This window comes from Lingula anatina, chromosome 4 (assembly GCF_051362555.1).
Source record: "Lingula anatina isolate TDL-2025a chromosome 4, LinAna3.0, whole genome shotgun sequence".
NCBI lineage: Eukaryota > Metazoa > Brachiopoda > Lingulata > Lingulida > Lingulidae > Lingula > Lingula anatina.
Window position 1 is genome coordinate 29238702 of NC_141770.1, and position 23533 is coordinate 29262234.

At 36.8% G+C, this 23533-nt stretch overlaps 3 protein-coding genes across 7 annotated transcripts in view; 1 reads left to right on the forward strand and 2 right to left on the reverse strand.

Moving 5' to 3' along the window:
- Positions 1-2548, reverse strand: part of LOC106172532 (acyloxyacyl hydrolase) — a 19976-nt gene extending 17428 nt beyond the window's left edge. The window contains exons 1-2 of the mRNA XM_013553293.2: positions 2387-2548; positions 1021-1177 (exon numbers count right to left, since the gene is read on the reverse strand). Coding sequence (XP_013408747.2) covers positions 1021-1177; positions 2387-2501 — 272 coding nt within the window. The 5' untranslated portion in view covers positions 2502-2548. The remainder of the gene's footprint in view (positions 1-1020; positions 1178-2386) is intronic.
- On the forward strand, positions 2534-16512 carry LOC106172529 (uncharacterized). 5 transcript variants are annotated; one of them, XM_013553286.2, is made up of 21 exons: positions 2540-2701; positions 3252-3278; positions 4907-5045; positions 5262-5399; positions 5895-6054; positions 6387-6767; positions 7244-7352; positions 8223-8846; positions 9053-9259; positions 9625-9724; positions 10777-11324; positions 11558-11694; positions 11949-12081; positions 12426-12564; positions 12860-13012; positions 13329-13501; positions 13730-13826; positions 14093-14295; positions 14495-14602; positions 14922-15091; positions 15432-16512. In XM_013553286.2, the coding sequence occupies exons 1-21, from the start codon at positions 2684-2686 to the stop codon at positions 15562-15564; spliced, it is 3897 nt and encodes a 1298-aa protein (XP_013408740.2). In that variant the 5' UTR covers positions 2540-2683; the 3' UTR covers positions 15565-16512. The 5 variants fall into 5 exon arrangements, with proteins under 5 accessions (XP_013408743.2, XP_013408740.2, XP_013408742.2 ...); XM_013553288.2 differs by having other exon boundaries at positions 9628-9724; XM_013553285.2 differs by lacking the exon at positions 9625-9724 and adding an exon at positions 9924-10026.
- Positions 16513-17754: 1242 nt separating this feature from the next.
- On the reverse strand, positions 17755-23161 carry LOC106172523 (uncharacterized). Its single transcript, XM_013553275.2, has 6 exons — positions 22962-23161; positions 22255-22463; positions 21793-21933; positions 21517-21609; positions 19833-20000; positions 17755-19364 (listed from the first exon to the last, which is right to left on the reverse strand). The coding sequence occupies exons 1-6, from the start codon at positions 22984-22986 to the stop codon at positions 19221-19223; spliced, it is 780 nt and encodes a 259-aa protein (XP_013408729.2). The 5' UTR covers positions 22987-23161; the 3' UTR covers positions 17755-19220.
- Between the last annotated feature and the right edge of the window lie 372 nt (positions 23162-23533).

The window sequence follows — 23533 nt, forward strand, 5'->3', positions numbered from 1 at the left end:
TGAAAAAACAGCATAACTTCTAAAATAAAGGCCCGATCATGCTGATTTTTTAACTTGACCTGCGTATTATGAATATCCATCAGTTCTGTTAGTTTCAAGCCAAAAGGTAAAATGTTATTTGACTTATCGTGTTATCGGTGTTGCATATATGCTGAGAAAAGTGAAAAAACAGCGTAACTTCCCTAAAAATGACCCGATCATGCTGATTTTCGAACTTGACCTGCGGATTATGAATATTCATCAGTTTTGTAAGTTTCAACCTAAAAAGTAAAATGGTTTTCCACTTATCGTGTTATCGGTGCTGCATATATGCTGAAAAAAGTGAAAAAACAGCATAACTTCCCTAAAAATGGCCCGATCATGCTGATTTTTTAACTTGACCTGCGTATTAGGAATATTCACCAGTTCTGTAAGTTTCAAGCCAAAAGCAAAAACGGTGTTCCACTTATCGTGTTATCGGTAAAAGTGCACGACGGCGACGACGACAGACGCAGATGATGGCTATATGTACAGACACATCTGTGTCTGTACATAAAAAGCATTTGATCAAATTCCATATACAGTATACTTAGCACAACACACTAAACCAATGCCACCTAGCATTTCTCTTAAAGGGATCACACTCTGCGCCATATTTCACAATAGATACATTGTAAACAACTCACAGAAATATAATATATTCTATTTTTTTTCACAAAAGTGGCCTTTATAGTAGTTATTCTTAAATATGTGCTTGTCATCGGACCACATGACCTCCACAGGTGGCTATACTCTGTAATCATCTCTTAAGAGATTATTGAAAAAAGAAAAAACTTTTTAGAAAAAAAAACAGGGACTAACTTTGAATGTATTCATTAACCTTTGGTAAGCATGTGAAAATTGTCTTTTACCCCAGGAAAATTCTTTTTTTTTTTTTTTTTGGTCAAAATGAAAAGTTGTTATCCTTTTAACATTAATTTCTATTCCAATTCCATTAATATCTGTGGAAAAAATGGCTCTTCACCCTGAGAATCCACTTACAGTTCAATGATAATAGGACCAAAGTACTGTATCCCCAGTTTACAATACACTTGGTACTGCAGGGGCATGTATGTACAGAGTCTCTCCAGAGACATGGCTACCGTCTCATTGTGTATTCCTGCTAACTGCTCCACCAGTCCCAAGGCCACTGTACAGGCTAGACAGGGGGAGAAATGACAGACTATATAAATATACATAGAGGTACAGAGTCTTTCCAGTGATCAACATGGCCACTGTCTCATTTTGTGTTCTTGCCAACAGGATTAAAACGAGAGACTATAATACAAATATAAATGACACCTTAAATTAATTTTTAAAAAATGACAATTAAGGCCAAACATTTTAAACATCTCCAACAGGTTTGAGGATAATGTACAGAATAGACACAGTAAAAAAAAAAAAAAAAAAAAAAAAAAAAAAAAAAAAAAAAAAACAACCATTCCTATAAAATATTTAAGTAAATACAAATAAACTTAATACATGGCTTGCAATTTAATCTAAATCTCATTCTACCAATTTACATGGAGAGAAAAGGATAAACAGCATATAACCTGAGCTATTCACCTAATTAATAAATAAATACAATTATAAAGTTAAATAAACTGAAATACAAAAAAATATTTATATAAAAATAAATTAATAACAAGTATTATTTCCCAAAAAATGTCAACATGTACATCTATAAACACAGAAAAAATAATAATCTTTAAACCAATTTTAGAGAAACAAATGTTATATTTAAGCATCATGCCTATAATTCACTAGTTTCCAACTCCATTATGAAAGGGACTCAAAAATAACATTCCTGTAATTACTACTATCAAGGTGTTATAACAGATATAACTCCTTGCTACTATAAATTGTATTATTAATATATTATCAAAATGTACAGGTATCTTCAATTTTCAGCACAACTTCACCCCATGCACATGTACATGTATAAATATCTCTCAAGGAAGTGGTAACATTACCATGTATTATCATATTCATTTAAAAAGCGACTGGTTTCATCACCACATTTACCATTTGCTTTTATTCAGACAAGGAAGCGAAATTTACGACTTCTGCCGTCTAGGATTTTGTTTTGTTTTCGTTTTCAAATTTCTCAAACACTAAAACCTTACACAATTTAGCAAAACATAATTATTTGCAACTCCATGTTATAGGTACCCAAATTAAATGAAGTTTAACAGCCATATAACTGTTTTCTTAAAACTCTACCAACGTCATGTCGCGTGAAAAGTTGTCAACTCGACACCTGGTGCGAGTAAATTTCAGTTGCCAAGTGAAAGAACCTACAAAAATATCTTAAAATGAATTAAAAGAATGAACAACACGTAAAATATAAGCGGATAATGATACATACTAGCACACGTAAACCCTCCGTTGATTCCTCGCTTTTCGTTAATGATGAAGAACGGGTTAGCTATCGGTAGAAGTGTTAACACCAAACAAACTTCAAACAACCCTCCCTTCGCCATGTTCCACTGTGTTGGTCAGGTGGGAGTCATGTGACCGTTGGAAAGCGGAAGTGATTGCTCGAGATTTTGCGAGATTAAACCGCCAATTTTAAAAGTTGTTTGTCAATGCCAAAGGCACGGTTGCGGGCGTAGGACGAAGAAGACTGTTTAAAACGAATTTATGAACCGCTGACGGATTAAAAATGGATCCTTTTACACAGGTAAATGAAACGATGACTTAGATTCACAGAAGTTGTGTTTTAACGAGTTCTGATCTCATGTTTTATGGGATGAACGACCCATCCCAACCGGCTAATGTGTAGCTGATACTAGTAGTACTTCATACTTTTGGAACAGATCAACCTCATACGTTAACTAATATAAATTTTATTTGATACTGTGTAGTAAAATTGATTAGAATGCTCATTTCTATCGGTTGTAATTTGTGTTTCTTTAATGTGGCATATTATTCAGATTTATCAGATTAGAAATTTAAAATGGTGTGGACTAGACAACTCCTCCCTTGGCGCACGCCTTGTAAAGGTTGTATCTGATTGCAACAGTTTAAACATAAGTGTCCTTAATTTCTCTAATTGTTGCAGCGCACAGAATTGTGAAATGGTGATTATTACTAGTAACTAATTACAAGGTCAATCAGAAAATTGCCCTCATTAAATTGGAGCTGCCAGGATTCGAATTTTGAAAAACAAATTTATCTGTGGAAATATGCTTGCAAAGTTCTATAATTATTTAAATGATTTTGATTTTCAGAGCAGTGATTTAGACACCTCAGTTGCGGTAATATTTCCAAAATAATTTACATGTCAAATGATCCCTAACAATAGCTATAAAAGTTACTGGAGGAAACTTCAAAATGGTTTACTAGTAATAACATGTTGGGTCAATTTTTTTATTTTCTGAGGGTTCTCGGTCTATTTTACTTTCATGGTTCTTAGAAAAAAGTTTAATTGGGACACTAATGTAACTAACAGTATTTCCCTTCAATTAAAATAACTTGTACAAGGCATGCACAGATTTAACACATACTAGTACTAGTCTGCATGCTTCAAATTTGACATGTGTAGATTGAGGATGAGGTGAGAATTTTAAAGGCTTTCAGTGAAAATGGAACATTGGGAAGGTTTAATGTCTTCAAGTTTATCATCAAATCAGGAAATCTGAATGAACAATATGCAGCTTTGCTTTAATTTAATTTTTTTTTTTTTTGTTACACTCACTTTAACTGTTAACAACATGTTTTGCTTGAAGCTTGAAAATTATTTGATCATTGGATAAAACTTCAAATAGTAACTGCCCTGCATTCCGATGAACCACAACATGAATCCAGTTGCTCTGTCAGGTGCCAAATACCAAGTCTTGGATGTCTGTATCATGCTGCATGGTTCATGGCATCTTGATAACCTTACAACATGTGTACAACTGTCTACATGTCTTTGAATGGACCAGCTGAGTAATAGGAGAGCCTGAAGAAGTGCAAATTACAAAATCTTACTCAGTACTGGCTAAGTTCAAACTTGACAGACTGGTACTTGGTGCAGGGCCAATGTTCACATTGCAGACTGATTGAAAACAGTTGATTCATTCCAGTTTAAATCTTGGGGGTGGAATTTGGTTTATAATTGGAATGTTAATTTAGTGAAAGATTAAAATTAATTCAATGAAAGATTCTGCTTTTCTTAGCAAAGGTAAATTGTGTTCTGCCTTAGTTTTCAGAGTTGACTAGAAACCAACTTTATTTTCATCATGTTTCTGGAGTTACAGAAAACTGATGGTTATTATGTAAAAAAATATTTGGCAAAAATCCTAAGTGCTGATTTACCTGTGGAAAAAAGTTGATATGAAATTCATGTGAAAGATGGTTATATTTTAAATTCATGTTTGCTTATTTTGGAATTTCACATTGTTGTCAGGTGCTTTGTCCTAGACGTTGAATGCTAGAGTCATTATTTACAAAATACACTGGGGCTTAATTTTAGACATATTTTAGGGGTAACCTGATACCTGTCTCTGTTAGTTTAGATGGTGTTTGGTAGTTTTTCCAGTGGATAAATATCATTAGGACATCTTTTATTCAACCCTGGTTAAAAAAACTGTCTGACTTATGCACTAGATTTATAAAACTAGCACTAGGGACACTAACATATGATACTTGCCATGTATGATTCATTACATGCTAATTCTTGAAATTTTCAATTGAAGAAAGTGCGTTGCACTTATAAGCTGATGTAGAATTATCCATTATGACCCCTTCCACAAAAATAAAGGATGGGGATTAATGGTAAATTTAAATTCAAGGTTAATGATAATCATTGGGCTTGTTAAATTTTTTCATCAAGACAAGGGCCATTTTCTAGATTATGTCCTTTTTACGCTAGAATTGTTCAGTGTCATGCTGTTTTTTGTAGAAATTGTTGGAGCGCACTCGCCAAAGGCGCGAGCAGCTCACTCAGAAGATGGCAGAATCTCCGCGTGCTGCTCCACGAAAACGACGCACGCCTCTGGCTGAGGATCAGACGGATAATATTGTGCAAGAAGAAAAGATAGGTAAATGAAGGAGCTTCATGGATCAACTTTTAAGTGCTGAATCCAATTTAACTGCAGCGTTTGCCGCCATTAAGTTTTAAAAATATTATGTAACAAGTGCACACTTGATAAAAAGCTGTTTTTATTTTTGATCACATTCAGAGAATTCATTTATCACAGCAGACTTTATGTGATTAGTTCAGTCACATGAACATTATTTCTCTTTTTAAATTTCAGACGATGACTCCCCAAACAAGCGCCAGTGTGTGCGCGAGGCAGAGCGCGAGATGAAGGCTGACACGCCTGCGGTACAGGGAGTGAAATCACGAATGCAGAAACTGGTGCAAGAACAGAACAAATGGAAAGATGAGAACGGTAAGGGGGTTAGGGTCTAAATGATGGAATAAAATAAATTATGGTGTTGAAACTAGAGTTAAAAGTACAAATGAAACTTCAAATACAACAATTAACTAACTACAATCAACAATAACCTAAGTTTACTTTATTCATTTCTTAAAAGGCCATGTTTTAGGTATTTGATCAAATGGAATTCTTAACAGTTATTGAACTCAGTATACCAGCTCCAAGAGTTATCAAAACAACAGATAAATAATAACTAAAGCTTACATGTTTAAGTTCATAATTTCTGAAATCTTTGTTCACCCCAGCTTTGTGAAGTGTAGCTTTTTATTTAGTTTGAAATATTACTTTAGCTAGAAATTGCCCAGAATTTGGGGTGTAGTATTTGGTTGAAGAGTTCAACATAACCCTAATGTCTTTGTTATATTAACTTTAAGTGATTATTGCAATAAAAGTAACTTGAATAATTATGATAATAAAAAAAAATTTAAATGAAAATTATAAATTTAGGTGGTGAGAACATGGAGGTTGAACAGCCAGTGGCAAAGCCACGGGATCCCGACCCCGCATCCCCTCCCCAGCCGACCCCCACTGCCAGGAAGAACCGCCTGGCCGCCCTCGCCCAGTCCATCAATAACTGGGAGGATGACCTCACACACCACGAGTTCAGGTAGGGAGTTATGACATGTGGCTGTTGGGGGATCTGCCAGATACAGCTTTTACTGTGAATTTAGAAAATTGTACAAGGCATCTGTTTGATCATTGTGTTATAAGTTATGTCAAGATGGTAAACATTTTGATTTGGTCATATGAAGTTAAAAATATATTTTACTGTTTTAATTAAGTTTATCATTTATATAGTTTCCTTTTTTTTTTTTTTTTTTTTTAAGGCATAGCCTTCACGCTGTCTTGAAAATGAAATCAAAATTAAACATTCCCTCTAAGCTTAAAGTCAAAAATTACCAAATCTCAAACTTGAAACATGCTTTGCTTTAATTCTAGACCTAAAGAAGAAAAACCCAAGAGAGTGTGGCAGCCTCCACCTAAGCCAGTGGAGACCAAGCCCGCCTCCCCCAAAAAGTACCCAGCACCCCAAAAGCCAATTGAAACCAAGGCTGCCTCCCCGAAGAAGTACCCTGCCCCAAAGGTGCCATCACCGCAGGAAAGCACAACCACTATCACCACCAAGTCTAAACCTGTGGAGACGACAGAAAGAACAGAGACCATCGAGACCACCACGACAAAGATCACGGTGACGCGTAATGGTGGCAGCATGAATATCAAGGTGTCTGGGGAGAATGGGGATTTCGAGGTCGCGCCGAGCAAGCCGCCCAGGACCTATGAAGCTGAAATCCCTGTGGTGGTGAGCAGGCAGAGTCAGAGGTGAGAGTTGTCTGTCTCAACCTACCCAGTTCATTTTTCAGTTTGGATCCCCCAAATAAAAAAAAGATATATGCCAAATGAAAATGGACATATTTCCGTCTGTCTGATTGGACTAGTAACTTCCAATCCAAAAATCTCAGTTTTAACCTATGAGATACCTCAGATATGTCACTTACATTGAAAGCCTACATCCTAAGATATAAAAATGAATTGTTATCCATTGCTGCGTATGTTTTCCCAGAGACTAAGATCTGAAGATGTAACTCAGTATTATACACAAACAAATAATGATTTGGAAGATGATGAATAAAGTAAATATGATATTAATCATAAATCCTTTTTTTTTTTTTTTTTCCTGAAAGATAACAACACTGTAACCTTTCATTAAAATCAAGTTGCTTTCTGCTACGTACAGATAGTGCCACAAACAAACATTCAATTTCAAACACTTTAGGAACGTTTCCTCTCTGTTTCAGTACCACATCTGTGCAGAAGTCCACGGAGCCAACCTCCTCTCAGAGCTCCTATGTGAGTAAACTAACACTGAATGTTGGCAAGAAAGAGGCATGTAATAAGCCAGTGGAGGTGAGAGCTGACCTCAGAGGCCTATAGGCTAGTAGAGCTTGCGGTGTGCAGTAGAATGAGTTTGAGTTTGTGGTGGAGTTCCTCGTAACCTTCTTAACCTGTTTAATTGTTTGTTTGTATATAATTTGGCCCCTGTGCCTTTTCAAGGAATGTTAAGAGCAAAACCCCTGAGCTAGCCTTGATGTGGATTGAAATTAATTCTGTTGTCCCTCACTCTCTCTCTCTCTCTCTCTCTCTCTCTCTCTCTCTCTGTATCACATAAAAATTAAAAATTATTTTAAATTCTTGATTTGACTAAAATTGTTAGCTCAGAGTGAGTCCAGTAGTAGTAGTAGGCAGTTTTAACTCATGGTGTCTGTTAGTGTATACTATGTGTGATCAGTACAATGGTTTGTGGAGTTCCTCTCTCCTGTTTTTCCCAAATGTCTGATTAAGCATTGCATGGTAGATCTTATTGCATGTGTTTGCTGCATTATGAGCTCTCAAAACTTAATTGGTTTCACAACTTATTATAATATCTATATTAACTTTTGCATGTGGCATTGAAGTTAGTGCTTCACTGCATGTGTTTATGTCTTGAAACTGTTTTCTCTGAACCAATGGTGTCACATTTATTCTCTTGTATTCTATATATACACAGTAGGTAAGATGTTGTCAGATATGAAGGAATTCAGCTTCAAAACCATAGCAGCTTGGCTTTGAATGTTAATTATACATCATTACACATGTCCAGAGGTAGATTGAAAATGAAAAATGGTACTGGTGTCAGAATATCAATAATCAAGTCCTAATAATTATGAAATAATGAAAGCAAAGCAGAGGCAGATTTTGAAAAAGAGATTATATTTCTATTTAATTTCCCCATCTCAGGTTCAGATTGGTATAGATGGGAAGAAGAGGATCGCGCCTGCCCTACGCAAGGGTGGTATCCGCGAGGACGAGCCAACAGCCAAACCAGTCAACCAGCGCATGGCTAACTGGGAGAAGATCACGAGCCAGGAGGACGGCAAACACCCCTCGGCCCAGTCAGCCCCCTACAAGGCCCCCGAACCCAAGAAAGCCCCCTTCAGCAGGCCCCCTGTTCCAAAGTCCACCACCCCTGCTAGCACTAAGACTACCCCTGCTAACAGCAACCCTAGCAGGCCCCCTCTCCCTAGAGGTGTAACCCCCGGCGGAGCACCAGTGAATGCAAGGCCAAGAGCCCCCGAGTCTAATGAGCCGGACCCCACTGACCGGTCAGTGATGTCCAGGATGGGAATGTGGGAGGACAGAGTCCGTAGCACCGCTCAAAACGCCCCACCCCGTCCCAACCAGCCGTCCACTGCCCCCATGACCAGACCTGCATTGAAGCTGCCCCTGGGGTCTGTCCCCAAGGTCCCTGCGGCACCTGTCATCCCGGCTGCAGCTGTGGGATCCTCTCCTGCTAAGAGCAAGGACTCCCCAGTCAAATCTAAAGTGCCTGGAGTGAAGTCACCTGCCTTGTCACCTACCAAGGTAAGCCTCAATGGTGACATATGTTCATTGTGTTCTATAAAAGTGTCTAGTTTTCAGTCTTGTGTGCACATTTTGATTGATTTTTTTCATTTTCATATGCAGCTCCTCGATTGAACATTTCTTTCCACATTAATTTATTTATTATCTTTTAATATTATCATTTTCAAATAATTTATTTCATTATTTATTTCTCTGTCACAAATCAGGCCAGTGCTCACATGCGCGCCATGCAGGAGAAGCTAATACAGAACATGAACAAAGGCTGGAAGGATAACGAGATCACCGCCAAGGTCCTGGCAGAGCGCGAGGCGGAGATGAAGCAGCTGGAGAACCGCTGGAAGGACGGAATACCTTTGGAGAATGAAAATGAGACGAAGAAAGCGGAGCCTGTTGTGGTGCCACTCAAACAGGAGGTCAGTTGTTCACGTTGCTTCCTTTTTCTCTGAAATATAATTAATTTAAATAAATGCTGATCAAGTATTAAAAAATATACTGTAAGTTGTAAGCAAAGCTGAGTCAATTTTTTGTACAAGCATATTTGGTCTTTTTTCCATAAAATACATTTTGAAGATTTATAAATGATTCCATTTGGTGTGATATGCCTTTCTCTGTTCCAGAACACCTGTACCTTGATATAAACATCAAAATCATTTCAGGAAATGTCATTGTTTCATATTACTTAGAAATGAAAACAATCTGTAATGAATAAATCAATATTAGCACCACAGTATAGGTATGAATAGATTTAGAAGTAGTGTTATAATATAATATTTCCCAGCAGGCCTCAGCACAACCTGTTCCAGCAACCAGGAAACCATCTGGATCAGGCAGTAGTGGCAGTAGCAGCAGTTCCAGCGAGACTGAAAGCAAAGGACCAGGTATATCCACTTTGCTTCCTTTCCTCTCCAGGTTTTTGTGGTTTTGTTTTGTAGCTTCATCCTTGCAGCTTTTTTCCCCAATATTGTCCAGAAAGGAGACCAAAGTGGATAAAAATTGGGTGCCAAGGTTGTATTGGGTTTTTACGTAGAAGCTTTTCGTATTGATTTTGAGAATCTTGATTTTGTGATCATGTGACAGGTAAAACCGGTTCCCACACCTCAGCCAAGAGTGCAAGTGCCGAGCGCTCCAGCGCGGGCAATCCCTGGCAAACGGGAAGACGCTAGGGCTAAGCTCAGATCAGGTAGACTGGTGTGGCATAGATGGCAGGCTAACCAAGACGGGCTTCAGTAGTTGCTTACCTTATTATTCTGTAGCAGCTTGTAGTATATTGTCTGTGTGTTGTCAGTGTTCATGTTTTGATGGCTTCAAAACTGGGTGTTTTGTAAAGTGTTATATACAGTCTGTAGCGTGGTGTCTTACACGTCTTACTTGGATGCCAGTTCTGTTAAGTTTACTGCTTCATTCATCAGAACTAGTGTTACCATTGTGACATTGTGCATGTTGTTTTGTCTCCTTGAGAAAGCTTAGTGGTAGCCAGTTTAACCTGCATGTGCTTTCTTTGTTTGTTCTTAAAGTGTGTATCTGAATAATCAGTTATATAGATATAATTGTGTCATGTGCAGTCAGGAGATTCTTCATAATGTTCAGAGGAATTCAGATCTCTACATGTCCGGTTTATTATAGATTTTGCCCAAAATTCCAATTTATGCCAGTAAATTCTTTTGTTGTTAAACTCCTTTCTCCCCCACCCATTCTGTGTTACATGTTGTGACCTAACTTTTTACATTCTTTGTTTAAGATATGTCTTTCTTGGCAACACTATAAAAGTAAAGATGTCTAAGGCTAAATTTAGATTATTGTGGCTTTGTGTCAGTTTTAATATTGTAATTTGGCTTTAATAAATAATTTAGATTGAAATTTACTTGAAATGGAGTCATCTTATTAAGCAAACCCTACTGAGTAATTGAGTTTTTTCTTCCCCTTTGTTCAGACTTTGAGGGCAAGTTAAATGCCATGGGGTTTGAAGTCCAAAGCACAGCTGACCTTCAGGGAAATAAGTCAAAGGTCGCGACCCTCACCTTGGCCCAGCAGCAGCAGCAGGCCAAGATGGCAGAAGCAAAACCACAGCCAAAAATCACTGTAACAGAGGAGAGTTATCAGAGAACTACCGTCAAAAACCAGAAGACAGCCCATGATTCTTTTGATGACAGTGAAGATGGGAGCGATGAATCCTTTGAAGCCACCATGAGCAAGTACTCCGCTGTGGCTGACCCCAGTTATAATAGAGGTCAAGCTCAGACAAGTCGCCAGGCAACACGACAGGCATCAACTGCGTCTACGGCGAGCAGCCAGAGTGCCACCAGCGAGACCAGCAGTCAGTACAGTGAGAGGAGAGACAGAGGGGAGAGGAGCAGCGCAGATGACGAGTACGACAGCCAGAGTGACTATGACGACGAAGATGAGGAGGGTGAAGAGGGAATTGATGATCTTTTAGATGAAGCCATGGATGAGTCTGAGGACTCCATGCAGGATGAAAAGGTATCATTTTTACTTCACCTTCTATGTGTTCTGATTGTCTTTGTTAATATGAATTAGCTTGGTGATTTTTTTTTAAATATAAATGTTAATTTATGAGTGTATATTTTTTATTCAGGTTTAATTTTCATTTTAATTGAGATTAAGTTGTCAACTTCTATATTCTGCTGGATAGATGTGTATCAAAACTTAGAGATATCAAGTTCTTACTATTTCCTTGGTATTTTCTATCCCAGGGTGCCCCACAGAGAAGACCTCCAAATGGAAAAACGGAGCGTTTGATGTCTCCCAAAGTGGCGTCGTGTGAGAGTTTGGTCAGCTCAGATGGAGAGAAGCCTCTGGTCCACACTGTCTCTTTTTACAGGTCCACCAGGTAAAATATTTTAATTTATTAGTTTGTTTACAAATTGTTATGATTTTTTACTATTATTATTTATTTATTTTATTTATTTATTTATTTTTTTAATAATTCCAATCATAACTAGTGTCCAGTAATTGTGTAGATCTTTTGATAATGCTCTTTAGGTGATAATCAATCCTTTTAAGAATAATGATTATAAAACCAAAAGATCCTGAATTTTGTATGAAACGTTTCATTTTCCCTCTCTGCACCTTGTTCACCTCCAGGTACAGTAAGAATGGCCCAGCCCCCAAGATGACCATCGTCCGGCACACCTCTCACTCTCGGTCCACTGAGGAGGAGGAGGAAGAGGAAGATCTGCCCTATATGCCTGAGAGGTCCATCAAACAGAAGATACAGGTACGGATTGGGAAATTTCAGACTATTTGTTCATCTTGATACTCTATTTATTTGTATTCCATGGAGTTTCAGGAGGTGGAGAGTGAGGGGCATATGGCGATTTTTTTTTTTTTATTGACGTTTATCGCTCTCTTGTTGAGCATTACTTTTGTCTGTTTGTTTATTTATTTATTTATTTATAAGAAGTAGATCATTGCTTTTATTATATAATTCCCTTAAGTTTCAGGACACTTTAGGCAGATGCTTAATGAAAAAATAAAATTGTTATACATTATTCTCTTTAATTTTCTGTTTGTTTGCTCATTTATTAATTTATTTATTTATTTATTTATTTATTCCCCCAGGAGCTCCAGGACCTGGTGAGTCAGGAGCAGAATGTGATCATGCAGACCAGCAATGCTCTGAACCAGTGTTGTGGTGGGGGCTCCAGCTTTGCAGGCTCCACAGAGGCCGTGGAGTGCAATCGACTGCTGCTCATGGCATGTAAGTACTCTCACAGTAACTGGATTTATTCTGATTGAGCATTTTTCGAGAGAAAAAAGTTTCAAGGAATCATTATGTAGTGATCATGAGAAAAAATATCCCATGCACACTATGATCTATTGTAAACTGCACTTAGGCTTAGTGTGCTGTATACAAGAAGTGGACTTTACTTTTATAAAAGAGTGAGGAATATACAGTGTTTCCATAGTCTGTTGACAGATATTGTAAGTCCAGGAATAGCTTAAAAACTTGGGTGTTTATGACAAGCCCACTATTTCCTAATTTGTCTCTTCAGGTAAGAGACGTGAGGCTTACCTGGAGGAGATTCACCGGCTGAAGAACAGACACGCCAAACCCGACCAGAACAAGGGGAAGGGCTCCCTCACCATTAGCGACATCCGCCTGCCTCTCAAGAAGGACTTTGTGTCCAAGATAGGGTCCAAGGATGGTACGTTTTCAAGGGTCTTATTCAAAAAATGCACACACACACACACACACCCTACCTATGCCAAAATGCTTTTCTCATGTTGTTAGCATATTCTCTGTTAAAGCTAGTCAATCATAAACATTTTGTGTATGTGGTCTGGCCATTTTTTATTACCCTCTTCAATAATTAAGTTCTGGTTTTACTTATTTATTTATTTTTTCTGGTAGATCTTTAAATGAATGAACAAAGAAAAGAAATGTTGTTAGATGTATCACAGAAAAAAATGGACTGTAAAAGAATGATTTTCTTAAAATTCCATTAAAAAATCATTTTCCAGACACTGCTGTCCACTACTTCCTGATCGTGCTGCGTAACGGTCCTCATGTGATAGTGACTCAGATGGTGTCCACTCATGACCCCATGGTCAGAGGAAGTCTGGACTTCCCGAACCTCATCAAACTGAACGACGTCAAGAGTGGGTTCAGATATAACCTGGAGGTGTATGGAATGGTGAGGATGATGATTATTATTATTATTATTATTATTATTATTATCAATAAGTGGGTTTACATATATTACCTGGAGTCGTATGGAATGGTGAGGTTTATAATTTTTAAACATAAATTGTTTAAGGTTTGAGATATGTTTTGAAATAGATTTTGATCATTTCATGCTAATATTTGAATGCACAAAAAGTCACTTTTATTATAACACATCCATATTTATTTGTAATTCCAGACTGTGCGTCGTGATGTTCATATCCCAGCCAAAGATACACCTAAGAAGAAGGGTTTTACTCCTAAGAAGTTATTGGGATTCAAGGGAAAAGGACATTGTGAGTAAAAACAAAAGAAAAAAGCATTCTGCGTTAATGTTTCAGTGTATTTCTACAAGAATACAATTTCTGCCCAAAATATCATGTTTTTATTAACATTACTATTAAGTTCATTTCATTGTTTGATTTTATTGCATTTTATGCAAGAGAATTATGTTGGACTATCTCTCATTGGTATAATCATATCATAGATAAACAAGGTATAAAAAAAAAGAAAAAAACTTGATTTGAGAACCCTTTTCAAAACGTTTCTTTGTAATTATTAGCGTCATTGCACAGTCCAGGAGGTCCCACAGCAGTGCGTTCCACGGCGTTCCAGCAGATTGCCCTTCTCCCCATCACCATGGACAGCCTGCACCAGTCATCATTTGGTCTGGAGAAGGTGCCGTTCCTCAGCCCCCTACAGGGGACCATCCACCTTAAGTTACGCTGCATCATGGAGTCCAGGATAGAAGAGCACGGATTCCTGGTGGGTTCTCTCTTTCTCTTTCTCTCTCTCTCTCTCTCTCTCTCTCTCACACATACACACACATTCTCTCTCTCTCTCTCTCTCTCTTTTGATTTGGCTAAAATTTTCTCAAAGTTTGTCAAAAAATTACCCAGATTATTACACAGTAAGAGCCTTTTCCTTGATACAATTTCTTTACTGCAGTATGTAAAATTTTCAGACCATGTTTGAGGACGTGAGCGGATTTGGAGCGTGGCACAGGCGTTGGTGTGTGCTGAAGGACAACAAACTAAAATACTGGAAATATCCAGATGATGAGAAGATTAAGGTATGTATAGGACCAGCCAGGTGGTCTTTTGGAAAAATTGGAATAAAATTTTTATTCTATCAAATTGATTTTTTTTTTAAATTACAAGATTTTTTACAGCTATATCTTTGTAAAAATATATATGCCAACTTTTGAAAGGTAGATATTTTTCACTCACTGTATGGCAGAATGACTGAATAAAACTTCAGTACAAGATTGAGAAGGAAAAAAAAATGGATATCTTGTAATCCTGTATGCTAGAAAAAAGTGGAAAAGATATAAAAAATATGTGTCTTTCCAAACAAGCCAGTGGTATTCAGTGTCAGTGTATTTATTTCAGGAACCCATTGGTTCTATTGACCTGAAGCGTGTAATCACAGATGTGGTCGGTCTGGTCACCAGAGACGTGTGCGCGCGACCAAACACCTTCCAGCTGCTCATGGTGAAAGATCCGAGAGAGAACACGCAGACACTCACCACCAAGTACTACAACACAATTGCCACAGACTCGTAAGTTCTACTACTAAGAATAGATTCTGGGAACTACAATACAACTGCAACTGTGTTGTACATTTTACTACTTTATACATCACGTCTCTTCATGGTTAAGTGTATGTTGAAAGCCAAGTGATGTTCAGCTTAATTTTTTGAAATAATATTATATTTTATTTTTTAATTGCTAAATTCTTAATTACTTCAATAACTAATTATATATATATATATATATATATATATATATATATATATATATATATATATATATATTTTTTTTTTTTTTTTTTTCATTGATTATTTTATTTATATATCAAAATCCCGTGTAATCTTGAACACCACTATCTTCACCTTCCAGTCACCTGCTATCTGCGGACACTAAAGAAGACAGACTGGTATGGTGCAATAAACTGAATGAGGCGCTCACAAACCTACGAACATGGCATGCTGACGCCCTCAAACCCATCAAGAAGAAAACATCCAACATTTGAGAAGAATAAAACTTTGCATAATGACAATTAAAAGATAAACCCTGATGGTTGGCACTGTAGGGGGTTTTTGTAAGAATTGAGTTTTCATTCTTTGTGCCCTCTTCTTCATTTTCTTATCTCCAATCATGCCCCTCAAGCATACACATTTTGAAGACTTGAAGATGAAGTTGCTTTCACACATTGCGCTGAAACTTTGGGTGTGAGAAAATTCAAGTGGGCCAAAAAGAAAAAAGGACTTGAATAGTAATTGGTTTCTTTCCTTACAGAAATATTTTATGAACGTAACTCATATATCATATCTATTTAAAAAGCTTAACCCTGAGGCGTAAGTCACATAAACTTGCCTCCGGTAATACTCCTATATCACTCGTACCTGAAATTTTTTTAGATCATTTTACCAGCATGTTAAAACAGTGAATGTTATCAAAGCATCATGCCATATGCTACCTATCATAGCTCTTGGTGAGGACAAGCATGTTGAGATTTTATGTGTGTGGTTGTGAACATGAAAGAGGAAAATAGGACTGTAAGTGGATACTGATATTTATTTTTTCCTGATTATATAATCTCTATGAACCTCACAGACTATATATTATTATGCAGGAAAACTATTTACTTTGGATAGATCCGACCATTATTATTGTAATGGTTATTAGCATTGAAACGAAGATACATGAACTGATAATTAGAATGATTATATCACATAACATTAATTTGCCTGCTCTGGTGGCAATAGTAATACTTCATTAGTATATATGACAATATAATACATATATCTGCCAAAATCATGACACATGGATTGTTCTTTGGTGTTTTGAATAACTTCTTAAACTGCTGAGATGTTGAGTTGTCACTAAAAATGACAAATAACTGGTAATTATCAGTGATGGTGTAGATATGTATGGAAAATAAAATGTAAATAGATAACCATGAACGTAGAATATGAAATGTGCGTTCTGTTATTTTGCTTCTTTTTTTTTTATGATAAAAAATTAAAGATGCATACAAAGTCAATTTTTTGTCACAAAAACCAACCAAATGCCAACATATAGTTTCAAGTAGTATAACTAAGAGAATTACCAAAAGGCATTGTGTAATTTTACCCGAAAATGATGTTTGAACAGATTTTTCTGCTAGCATTCTATGCTTTATGTCAACGGGGCAGAAAAGTAGGTCACGAAAGTAGATTAAATTTCTGACCAAAAATTTAAAGAAAGGAGCAGTCTACAGATCTTTTATGGCTAATCGAGTGATCTATTCTGTTTATCCCTTGGGATGCCAAATTTATTTGAGTCATATAAGAAACTAGTAGAAGTAGTTTACATGTGTTACTGGGAACCCACGCTCCACCGATTCTCGGTTCGTATGTACCTTTAAGTGAAATGTTTATTAAACACATGAACATTGAAGTCCTAAGTCCATGACATATTTGAATGGCATTTATGGATAATTTTGTATCTGCATCCCTTCTACAGAGGCATTGGCAACTACATTGACTGCTACATCATTGGTTGCTTCAACACATATTAGACTAGTAAACTGAGCGAAAAATAAGGCCCACCCTAGGACTAATTTCAAAAAAATTGAAACAATATTTTTTAGAAAGCTAAATAAACAAATTGTAACATTAAAAATCTAAGAAGTGGAAAATGGTTTTTAAGGCAGTTTTTCCAAGATGGCTGCCATTATATTAAGTCACTATAGCTAAAGGGAGTCTTTATATTTTGGGAGTATTTTTGCTGGAATAAATGGGGTTAAGACCTTGAAATACATCCAGACTTAGAGACAAAGAACTTTTTATTGAAAAGAAAAGCTTATTCAATAGGAATTATTCACCAATGGCTTGGGGTCAAAGGTCATTTGTACAGATTTTTACCTGAAATGTTGACTAAAAGTTTGCAATAAATGCTTTTAAAGATTGGTTATTGACATTTTTGGTGTTAATTACAATTATCACATCACTCACAACGATTCTCTGAAGTTTGGCTGAAAAATATGTATTTTTAGGAGAAATATAAGACAAATTGTGAAAAATCATATGAATGAAAATTATGTATAAGTGGATAGGGTAAGTATTAAATATTGACTTCTTTTCATTTAATAGGATTTGTTCACCAAGGGTCACTGGCTTGGGTCAAAGGTCAGGAAACTGCCATTTGAACTTTTAAAGAAAGGCAATTGATTTTTTTTTTTTTTTTTTTTTTTTTTTGGTGTTACCTATAATCATTATATCATTCACAACAACTCTATGAGGTTTAGCTGCAAAATATGGCTCTTTAGGCGAAATCTGAGTCCAAGTGTGAAAAATCAGACAGATAAGGATTCTGAGTAAGTGGACAGAATAGGCCTTCTTTTCATTCTGGGAACAAATATTTATATGCTAATATCATAAATGTGTAATATATGGAAAACACTTGTTATTTTGTATTATTTATTATATCCATCTATGCACCTGTTCAAAGCATTTTCCAATATGGCCATCAGCAAGAGTATTTATAAATTTAAAAAAATTCCAAACAGTGTCTCCAGTAACTAGAAAAGCACTCTGAGAGCGCAAACCTCCGCCAAGGCAGGGATTTTTTATTATTATCGATTATTGATTGATTATTGATCCGGATCACCACCAAAAACTAATCACTTCTAAGTTGACCCATTTCCGACCTACCCTGAAAATTTCATCAAAATCGGTCCATAACTTTTTGAGTTATGTTGATGATAAACAAACAAACAGGGGTGAAAACAGGGGCAGACAAACAGGGGTGAAAACATAACCTCCTTGGCGGAGGTAAATATTCAACTGTATATTACCCCCTTTTTCTGAATAATGTTGATGAATAAATAATGGAGCTATTTATAATGTGGTAAATGTATTTATGTAGTCCTTGAAAAGTAATCAAAACCAAAACACCTGTTGGAATCATTTGCCATTTGTTGATACTGCAAATCCCGAATTCAGCTTCGAAAGTTTACTTTTAACTAAAACAATATCAAAACAAATATGGTCGCTGTTGACCTAGCCTCGGTTACCAAATTGCTCTTTTTTTTTTTTTTTTTTTTTTTTTTTTTTTTGAGCATTGGATATGTATGTGCTGATTGATCTACCTTCATATCATAACAAAATAATAGCACTTTGTTCATATACAACTAGAATGAAATAAAAGCAAGCATGTCCCTAATGATTTCTAAAATATTTAACTTGCAATATCTCAGGCTTTGTATTTATAGAAAATGTGTGACTTATTACCAAGGTGTTTGCACCGCATTTTCTATAATTAAAGAGAAATTTTAAATTGGTAATAATATTTTTGAATACATACAAAATCTTGGTAATTGAATCAAAAATGGAACGGCATGATTGAAATATAACCTAATTTAGATGTTACCTAACCTCCTTAACAAAAAAAAAAAGTATTGCACTTTATCTACACGAGCATATTTCTTTAAATACAGTGATGGCGTGGGTTAAAATTCTTCTGATACTCTCTGAATACCATTTCATTAAAATATTGTTAAAAGTTTCCCTGTTTTGCATATTTCTGCATTTCTCGTTTTGGAATTGTACCCTTTTTCGTGGAATGGCGGAGAAAATTTTAATGCATTTTGATGACAAAGTTCATTGTTATTTTGAATTCAGGTAACCAGTTTTCAGATGCTTGTTACCTTGGATACTCCTGTGGCTCGAGAAGAACTTCATTGACCGCCACATCTTTTGGTTGCTTCAAGGCATATATCACTGCTCTCGCAACGTCATCTGCAGTAAGTTTTGCAATCCTTTCAACAAAACTATACAGTCCCTTGCACTGAAAAGAAAATAGGAAGTACGTACACTCGTGTTTTCTTTCAATTGAGAATGCTGTACGCAAAGCGTAGGTTATAGATAAAAAAAATCATATGATTTGTCATTTACAACGAATATAACAGCATTTTATTCAATGAACAATTCAAAAATAAGGAAATGATGGACGTTAGTAACAATTTCAATACAAATTGTTGATTGAAAAGGGAAAAATGCCGCATTATTCACAGTTTAATGATTTTACGTGAAGCCACAGACATTGTCGTAAATCGAGAGAATAGAAAGAGAGAATATCAGCATCAAGATAGAGATCATTTTTACACTATTGTGAAATGAACCTATTCGATTAGATTTAGATATCGCAATATGTCGCAATATACATGTGTATCAGCGGGCGTAAGTTAACCTAAGAGGTTTCACACAGATTTCTATAACCCCATATTATTTTAGAGTTAAACAACACAGTTCTCACCTCATCGTCCATATTGGATAGAGAGACAGCCAGTCCAGGTGTGTCCACTAGCCCCGGCTGGACATTGGTCACCTTGACCCCCTCCTGACACACCTCCTGTCTTAGCGTTCGTGTCATCCCCTCCAAAAAATGCTTCGTTCCAACATACACTGCCGCGCCTATTAAATTCTGAAAGCCCAGAACAATACCCTTCATATTTTGGGTTTTAGTAAAACTTTTACACTTTCATTATCAAGTAACATGTTCATGTCGACTTCATTTTGAAGACCCAGCTTCAGCATTGTTAATAAATTAAAAATTACCAACTCTTGCAGTGGCGGATTTAGAGGGGGGTGTCCTGACCCCCCCCCCCCCCCCTTCGGTTTCTAAAAAAAATCACACTGATATTCTCCATTTGAAATTAGAATTTTGACTAGCTTATTTATAGTTCGTATCCGCTCCAAATGGCACCATTTGCCCTCCAAAACACCATAATATTTTGGGGTTATTCAGCGGGCCCCGATCCCCGCCACAAGGGGGCCGAGGGTCGGCTTCGTAACCGAGGCCTATCATTTCTGAAAAATCGGACCCCCTTCAAATAATACTGGATCCGCCCCTGTCTTGGACGGTTATCATTTTATAAATATATTACAGAAAAGCACATAGCACTGAAACTTTTTTGGAATTTTCCGCGCCACAGAAAGAGTTTGTCTTCTAACTGAATATATATATATATATATATCTGCTCGTCCACGATACTGGGTAACAAAATTTGGGCATGAGCATCAAAATTTCAACCTGGCGCCGATCTTGTGAGCACGCTTTCCACTAAGAATATGCATCGTATTTTGCTTTATATTAATAATGTTTGGAAAATGTAACATTAAACACATTTAAAAAAATAAAAAAATAAATCGGCGGTTAAACAACAATGACATGAAATCGTTTTTCGTGAGGTACATGTCAAAAAGTTGGAACTGGATTTAGGTAATTTAATAAAGGGTACCGAATGAGACAGGATTGTGCCGGAAGTGTGACGTCATATGACGTCATGTGGTGTAAGACGTGTAGCTTTAACTGGAAGGTGAACGGGAGTGAAGACGTGGCCTATCAGAGAAAAAAGCGGTTGCAATACAGGATCGGACCATAACAGCTGTGATTACACGCTCAGATGATAGGATTTCCTTACACATTGTTGTTTTATGAAAAGCAGAGTGTATTTCAGATATTTTAATCCCGAAATTGAACGATTTGTATAGTTCACGTGTATGGGAGATAATACTTTGTACTAAAACTGAAAACGGAAACGATGGTAATGCACAACAACTCGTATTTCCTACCCATCCAAATTTGCGACGAAAAGCAGTTTTTGTTTTTCTGTGTGCCGAGAATGATCCCACTGATGACAAAAAAAAAAAAAAAACATGACAATACTATTTCGAGAGCTTTCTTTTCCATAATGTACAGCTGCAAAACAGACTGGTACGTTCTTGTGCCGGATTTAAGCACTGTTTAAGTTTCATTTTCGGCCAAGAATTAAAAAGCTTAAAATTTAAAAAGTTTAAAATGCACAGCAATGTTTTGAAACACAAAATTGTTTGTTATAATAAGACAAGAGTATTTTGACACACCTTTAAAGATGATAACCCATTGCTGTTACCCAGTACCTTGGACATGCATAGATTTTCTTGCTCGTGCTTAATACCTTTCTTGTACAATTTGTAGTTATATTGATGATATGTCCTCTTCTTCTCTCACACATACCACTTATGACCGCTCCGATACAATTAAGGACGCCCTGCGAAGGGATGATAAATTTATGGGCATAATATTGTCCATTTATTTTTATTTGATAGTACTATATATTCCCCCTATGAACGAAGAAATGTAGTGTTAAACTGTAAGGCACAGATGTAAAGCACATAAACATTTTTTATGCTTTTTTAAAATTATAGATATAGAAAATTAATTATATTTTCACCTTGATATTAATGTCCACGATTTCTTCCCAGAGGTCTTCTTTGGCATATTTCATGAAGGTGAGGTGCCACAACGCGGCATTGTTGACAAGAATATCTACCGGACCAAATGTATTCTCTGTCTGCCTTATCATTTCTTTAACCTAAAAGCAGGATCTTTTGAAATACAGTGTAATGATGCCTTCCTAATATTAACCATGTTTTCGTATTATCGGAAGCGTGTTGGGGGCATATATTGCACAGAGTTCTGTTTAAAGTTGAGAGAGAGGAACAGACGTGTAAGGTGGTAAAAGCGAAAAAGACCTCACTCGTACCTGAGTTTTATTAGTTACGTCGCATAACACGGCGTTTATATATATATATATATATATATATATATATATATATATATATATATATATATATATATATATATAAGGGAAGAAAATATATATAAATAAAAGGGAGAAAAAACACAGTAGAACCTCAATTCTATTGGTTATGTCGCATTTCACAGCGATCACAACGCCGCCTTCTTTCTCGATTGTTTCTTTTGTCTCCAATAACAGTTTTTCTCCCCTGGCTACTAGGACAACTTTGACGCCCTCTGCTGCCAACATTTTAGATATGGCCGCACCAATCCCAAATGAGGCTCCTGTTACTACGGCTACCTTGTCAGATAGAGGCTTGTCTTCTGAAAAGTTCATTTAAGAATTTTCAAAGCATGGTTTTATTATATTTGCAAGGTGCTGCTTCCCGAAACTGATCGATGTCAAAGAGTCATTTCTTTAGTCGTCACTGAACCCAAGGGAGGTTGGGGTTGGGGGGAGGGGGGGGTGGGGACATATCTTGACTTTCTTGGTGACTAATTCGCACATGTAATACGACAAGGTGTTGGTGCCTGTAGATTTCCCGGTGTCACTGTTTACATTTAGTCAGCCGTTAAGTGAGTCTTGAGATAAGTTGGCGAAAATATTCGTCTGCTGTGATCAGCCACGTGGAGTTCCGCCTCCAATGGACACTCACCATCATCAATAGTTTGCTGTACGTTTTCTGTCAGCACTGATGGAAAGCTTACATGGCGAGAGACATTGCGAGTTATTGCCAGTGTTTTTTAAACTCAGTGTGCTGTTTTCACAAAATTTTCACCTGACAAACATTCACACACACACACACACACGACCAACTTTACCTTGTTTGCCGGTTGCAGTTGCCATTGTACAGTAGCTATTGTAGAAGACAATAATAACTTAGTACGGATAGCAGTGACCGAATGGATTGAGTACTGTTCTGGTAGGAAATAAATGCACCCTGGATGCTGCACCGCTGATATTAAAGTATGATGCGTGAGAGCGCTCAGTCTAGACAGTTGTCTTTTATAAGCTGACACGCATTTAGAACAGAAATACAGTAGGTCAGCATTGTGCATTGTTACGGGAGTTAAAATTCAAGTCGCCTGCGGGAGGGGTTTGTAAAAATGTATAATGCCTTAGATGAAGTTCGGTGCTGATAAATAAGCAGCCAAATGACATTAGACTATGTTAATGTTAGCGTCACGCTTTAGAACCGAGTGATTCTGAATATTAGGCCAGTAAACGAGCATATTTTCCCCATTGAGGTTGGAAAAAATTGGTGACAAAGGTTTCTCAACTGATTCTGGTCCGTTGGAGGCCCAGTATAGCCCAAAACATTTTCCCCATGAATCCCCCCATGGCAAAGTCTGATTTTCCACAAAAATCCAAAATGGCCGCTATTGAATGGGGT